This window comes from Acyrthosiphon pisum, chromosome A2 (assembly GCF_005508785.2).
Source record: "Acyrthosiphon pisum isolate AL4f chromosome A2, pea_aphid_22Mar2018_4r6ur, whole genome shotgun sequence".
Classification (NCBI taxonomy): Eukaryota; Metazoa; Arthropoda; class Insecta; order Hemiptera; family Aphididae; genus Acyrthosiphon; species Acyrthosiphon pisum.
The window spans coordinates 31,581,136-31,588,377 of record NC_042495.1 but is presented as its reverse complement, the minus strand read 5'-3'; the positions used below and the strand labels follow the sequence as shown (position 1 = coordinate 31,588,377).

The 7,242-nt window shown below is 31.1% G+C and overlaps 1 protein-coding gene across 1 annotated transcript in view; it reads right to left on the bottom strand.

The window, feature by feature from the left end:
- Positions 1-4,468: 4,468 nt before the first annotated feature.
- LOC100163944 (tetraspanin-2A) overlaps positions 4,469-7,242 on the bottom strand; it is a 324,826-nt gene continuing 322,052 nt past the window's right edge. The window contains exon 5 of the mRNA XM_029490321.1: positions 4,469-4,684. Coding sequence (XP_029346181.1) covers positions 4,610-4,684 — 75 coding nt within the window. The 3' untranslated portion in view covers positions 4,469-4,609. The remainder of the gene's footprint in view (positions 4,685-7,242) is intronic.

Below are 7,242 nucleotides of genomic sequence, written 5' to 3'. Positions count from 1 at the left end.
GTGTGCTAATCCACGTTGGAAATAATGGTTACATCGTCGACCATGAGCATGAAAAACATACACTGCACGACGTGCACTCGTCGACAATATTTAGCGTTGAAAATTGATAGCAAAAATCTCATTCAGATAAGAATACAAGATACATATAATTGTATATACATATTTTGTCTAGATACAGATAAAGATTAATACATTTTACACTTATCCGGGGCTTGAAACCGATTAAAAATGTTTCAGTTTCGAATTCAGTTACCGGTTTTTAATTTTTACGATTTTGGTTTCAATTTTTCAATACCGGTATTAGGAAATTTCGGTTTTGGTTTCGATTTTTATTCAGGTTTCCAATGTTTTTCGGTTTCAGTTTTGGATATAGGTAATATCAGTTTACAATTTTTTCCGGTATCGTTTTTGATCTTTTTCTCGGTTTTAGTTTTTAAACGGTTCATACCAGTTTCTAAAATTGGTTTCAAGGCCTGGACTATTTATGTTCATTCTTAGTATATTAATTTATTTGAATTGCTTTTTTTTTTTATTAAATTTAAGCCTGGAACATTTGGCCATTAGCTGTTTTTTTTTGTAAATGGGGGGGGGGGAAGATTTGAACGGTTGGTTGACTCTCTCCGGACACCATGACTGCCCGAAGAAAAATGCCACCCATGGCAGGGATCGAACCGGCATCGGAGCACATCGCAACCGACGCCTTAGTCAGCTCAGCCACTCCGTCCCCCCGAATCGCTTTTTGTGCAAACTTTCCAAAATGTTCAAGATACATTGATTTTCAAGAAAATACTGTTTATAAAATTATATTTTCTGTTTTGGTTTTAAATTATAATACCGGTTTCCATTTTTTTTCGGTTTCGGTTTTACAAAAGTTTAAACCGGTTTCTAAAATCTACATATAGGTACGTGAATATAAAGAAACTAATAGTCAATAATATGCACATATACAAAAATATGATAATATATAATATACTAATTGGATAGTGTTCTGATAGAACAAATTTAGTAAAAACAAAAACGAATACGATCTAAATAAAATCGATCGAGATAAGTAAATGTGTCGTCTAAGATAACCAATAGATAAATGTCAAAATAGTTATCTGGATGAGATTATAGATGAGTTATTTTTCACCTAGATAAGTCTCAGCACTGCTCGTTTTCGTCATATCAAGCAAGCAGGAGTTTTCGGCTGGCTGCAGAAACACACCACTCGCCAACACGCCCGCACACCCGTACACCCGGACACCCACACACCCACACGATGGCGCGGGCGACAATATTGTACCGGAAATTAGTATTGTTCTTTCGTCTGAGAAAATATTGGCTTTTCCAGAGGCGATCATGTGGAAATCTCGTTTTTGCAGGATTGCTTTTCCGCGTGTGTCGTTCCGCGAACGGTGGACGCCATGCCAGGCCGGGCGGATATATATCGGAATCCGGATGGCGACGATAACAGTGTGGGTGGGTGGGGGGCATAAATACCCCAGCTGATGTTCGAGAGACAAAAGCGCGTACTCTGCTAAACTACCGCGATTCCATTACGAGTTCCAGCGGTGGGGGCGGTTATCCGAGAGGAAAAAACAGTAAACGCGAGTCGCGTGTCAAAGGAATCCGATGGACTCGCGGCGGCTGCAGCGGAGGGCATGTCACCGCCAGCTACGATAGCTTATATGTACCGATGCGGTATATACCGCGTGTTACCACAAAAACTTCAGGGTGGTTAGTACACTGTGTAACCAGGTTACTTATAATGATTACACTCAGAACAGCGTACATATTATTGAATACTGTTTATAGGCAAAGTTAAGGTCAAATGATTTTGTCGGGAGGGGCAAGTTTTTTAACGTACTCAATTCCATCATTACCTAGTGCATTTTTTTGTCTCACCTAATATTAATTTTTTTCAATCATTGTAAATGTATATTTTATTTATAAATGTATTAATATGAATGTATTTTTATGAAATTATTAAATCTATTTTTTTAATTTTTTTTTTTTGCTAGTTTGTCCAATACTTCGTTTGGTTATATTTATAACTCCGCGTTGAACAGCCATTATAGTGGCCCAACCATTTATACGACTATAATAGAATATTATAATACTATAATATTATAAGAATTAAAAAGACATTTCACACATATACTTTTAATTTAACTATAAAATAAAAAAAATAACCTAAAAACCAATATTTTCAATTAGTATAAGACATTTTTTTATTTTTCAATATTTGAACTGTTAAGGCCCCCCGATTTTTCATATTAACGACATAAGTGACTGACAAAAATTAAGGTATTTCTAGTAGTTTAATTTAAAAACGAAAACAAATTGTAGGTTTTCGATAAAAAAGTTTACTTTGCGTTAATCCTTTTAATACTTAACCCAATCACACAAATATTTTCTTACCGCCTAAAGCACGTATTATAATAAACAGCATACTTACCTTTCCGTTAGTATTTCTTGAACATGCACATTTGAATAATAATATTATGACAGTGTTTAAGAATATATTCATATTATGTGGACGCATTTACCATGGTCGATAATAAGTAGAAATAAGAATTTTACAACAATTCAAAACATTATACACATTATAAATTGTTATAAACATTGAAAACAATGATCTTTGGGGGGGGGGGGAGGAGGAGGAGCTATACCCTTCACCCCCTCCGTTTGACCAGCACGAATGGCGGGACATAAGACCAATAAACTATCGGATCACAAATTTCCACGTGACTGACAATTTTTTAACTCGTGTGCGCGTGCGCAACACCTTCACTTCTGCTGTGCACCTGCCCTGTTAACTACGCTCGCAAAAAAGACGCGAGGCTTCAAATCCGACGGCGAATAAAAAACCTGTCTTTGTGCGAATCACAAAAGTGCTTTATATATTTTCTTCATAAGACATCGCGACTGCTGCACAGTAGGTACACCGGCCATTATAGTCGCACTATCGCGGCTATACGGAGACTTATCGATTTAATAATACGATAAATCACAAGACGTATATTTACAGTGTGCACTGTACACAGATCAAGTAGGTACATCTTGTATAATAAATCCAATAATAATAAATTGGTCCGGTCGTTCCGCTACTGCGACGCTGCGTGACACTTACTATTACTTTCTCGCTAAATTTTCATGCCATAAACTCTTTGCAGTACCTATATCAATGCTTATAAATTATTGTAGTTTGATGTGATTATAAATTACGTCGATGGTATTTTGAAAAAAAATAAATTATCAATAGGTATTTCTGGTTCGGTTTTTTTTTTTCAAATCGTTTTATTTATGTAGGTCATATTATATTTGTACTGAGTAAGTGTTTTTTTTTACAAAATCTTCATTCGGCTTCTTTAAATACTATCGATTTAGTTCTTATAGATTATTATTATTTTTTTTTATCAGACAATCTGTTACAAAAGTTGAACAACAAGGTTAATTGATAATTTTTTTTTTTTTTAGTGCACACAGATAACAGAGTGAAGATACTTCCCAGTGGAAGTACTTCGTTAATGGATAGTTAATATTATAGCTAACCTAAACACTTGCAATTATATATATATTTTTTTTTACATTATTTTACATAATAGCTAATGAATTATAATATAACTAATCAGGTCACGACACGACTGTCTTTTTAATCTCTTTTCGGGATTACTAGGTATGGATATGTACCTAATTTATATATAATATATAAGAATCTAACTCGATTTTGGAGACGAAGGAAACCGGTTTGTTTGTTTGTTTGTTTATTTATTTATTATTATTATTAATTATTTATTTATTTGTTTGCACTTGCATATTTCCATTTGAAATATACATTATTCATTGAACAAATAATTTATTGTTACATTTTTTTTCTACATTATCTCTATTCTATAATAAAAAGAATAAAATTTACCACTCCAGTGGTTGAATTCAAAATGTAGAATATATAATTTTCAGAAATTAGCAATTACAATACCTACAATAATATTATACTATTTGTATAGCTGAAAAATAGTCATATGTTTTTAAATTAAATTATAAAAATAATAATTTCTTCCGGAGGAAGGTCGGGCAGCTAGTAGATTATAAGCGACAGATTAATATATCGGTAAAAATCGATATTTGTATTGTTTACTACGTTCAGACGAATATTTCGCGTTTAATTTATTATTATACGTTGCCGTTCGAAAAAGTTATTGAACGAAATAAAAGAAAATAAATATTTAAGATACGAAAATAGAAAATAATTTGATTTATTTTTGTAAATACGTGTAATTTATTATAACTGTTTTTCACAGTACCTATTTTTATTAATTTATTTATTAGTTATTACTATTAAAATATGTTTGTCCCAAAGTACAGTTGTAGGTATTCACAAAAGTAAGATTTCTGCAGTAGAAGTGAGAAGAAACTAGGTAACCCGATTACAAGAGAAATGATGTCATTAAAAGGTTGAACACATTAATAATTAGTAGAAAAATTCGTTCGTCAAAATCATTATCGTCCTGTAAGAAAGTTTTTATTTTTTGATGAAATCACACGATTGGTGAAAATAAAAACAGTTAGGTAATTTATATTGTTTTACATTTTGGAAAAAGATAAAATAATTAACGTAATTTTATCATCGGTTGTAGTTGAATTTTTCTTCCTTTTGCAAAGCCTTGACTAAAATCACGCTGAGAACACATATAAGCATCTGAAACAAACACAAGTTTCGCAATATTAGTCAGTGAACTGATATAAAGTAAATTAAACGTTGGGCATTTCTAAAATGTTTGAAATTTGTTTTCACTTAATTTTTTGTAACACTGTACAGAAATAACTACCCATTTTGTCACACACTCAACGCGTACTCTCAAGTACCTTACAACTATAATTTACCCTCAAGTACACGCCGAGTTCCAATAGATCAGTGTTTCTCAACCAGGGGGTCGCCAACTTATTATTTAGGGTCGCAATCGAATGATTTAAATCAATGCGAAAATTAAAATTAATCAATAAAATATTATTATCTTACATATACATATTACGATTATAGATTATTTATATAAAATGAAAAACACACTATTATCATTTTTAAAGCGATATTGCTCTATGACGTCTATTAAAGAATCTATAATAAACGTCGAATATAGATTATTATTAGAATATATTATATAATATTATATAGATATAATATTATTTTCAGAAGCAACAAAAATATAGGTCAATTTTGGATAAAGGTTCAAAATGAATATCCTAGTTTGGCTGAAGAAGCATTAAAATTACTTAGGGGTCGCTAAAAAATTGAAATTTAAAAAGGGCGGTCGCCACAGTAAAAAGGTTGAGAAAAACTGCAATAGATGATCATAAATCATAATATTTATAACGATTTGATATTAATTAGTGATTTAAGCAAAAAAAAATTTTCGATACACCCAAATACCGTCCATACAATTTTGTGTAAGCAGCTATATAGGACGGCGGTTAAGTTCGGCAATTTTAAAGTAGTCGTAAAATTATCCAACTCTAATCAAATATGAAATCGTATAAATCTTGCGTAAGATCGAGTACAATGTGATAACGTTACAAATCGATTGCCATTTAATGTCTTAATACAATTGTTTTATAGTGATCCTAAGAATAAACAGTTTATATCCACTCTCGCAAAAACACTGAGTAATGTAGAACAGTTGGTCGTCCAGCTGAATATTCATTCGTGGAAAAAAATTGGCAAGATCAAAGGTTAATTTTATCACACATCTATCATATCTTATACATTTTTAGGTCACTTCTAGTTACTACAAACATGGTTATGGTTAGGCGCTAGATCAGGTGAAGCAGCGGTATTTAGAGTTTGGTTCTAAAATATCAGATTCTACATATTTAAGCTCTTTTAAATTCTGAATGGAACGATAAATGTATTGATTTTACAATGATGTATGTTTTTTTTTATTTTTTTTTTTATTTTTTGTGTCTGTCATCACCTTTTAGGACAGTAAAAGTGCTTGGATTTTCTTCAACAGTACCTTTTCTGATAGGAAGTGAATCTGGTTGGTACTTTGGGGGGTCAAAAGTAAATAACTCAAAATAATTGGGTAAAAAAAATAAAAAAACACACATCATTGTAAAATCAATACATTCATCGGTCCACTCAGAATCTAAAATGTATAAGAAACGCTGTGTTAGTGAAATAATTAGTTAAGCGTCGATGATTTTTCAATAATTTTAATTTTCAAGCAAGATAATATGACCTGCATTTTTAATTTGTAATATTTGACATACTTATACCCATATTTTGCTTGAAAAATTGGTAGGTATGGAGAAAGTTCTGACGCTTAAGCACGGATAATGTTCTTACCTAAAATTAGATAATATATAGATCAATTCAGTCTAATATAGTAATATAACTATAAAAAGTGAATGAAAATTTGATATGTCGTACGTGTATAAGACGGAGACAACAAATGCATGAGTATTGCCCTCTTAAATAAGTATAATATATGTTGATTGATGTTATTCAAAAAAGTAAAAAAGTGGGCAATTGGATTTCGCTCTGCTGTACAGACGTAGGTTATAAGTGGGTAACTGTATAATGCATGGTATTAAATTTGAATTCAATGATATATAATTATTCATTGTATACAAACAACGATACTCAGCGGTGAGGTTTAACAGTTTGTCAGTCGATATTTTATATTACTTATATTTATATAATGTTATTACTTATTATTAATACGGTTGTTGGTATGTTGAATTAGTATTACAAAATTACAACAAAATAACTAAAATCGTTATTCTTGGTTATTTTTTATTATGTAAATTCCTCCAAATTTAAACATATAAAATAACTATAAAAAACTGTGTTTTTATATTTTAGAGATTTTCTCAGTGCTCGACTTGGGGGGGGACGCAGGGGGACGGAGTACCCCAACTAATTTTTCAGAAATTTTAGCGTACCCCTACTCTCATTTTGAAGAGGCACGCACGGGACGCTGCATCATTCTGCATTTTTATCAAAATGCACGTGATCAAATCATAATTTTTCTTACCATAGATTTAATAATTATTTATATATTTTGTATTATTATTTAATCAATTACCTTTAAAATATTATTATTTAAGATAATAAAGAACAAACCTATGATAAATTATGGAACTATTTAAATAAATAGGTAGTTAAAATGAATTGTTTTTATTTAGTTACATTTGAGTTTGTTACTATATTTTATAAGTTGTAACAAAAATAAACAATATATTTTTATGTGATTTTTA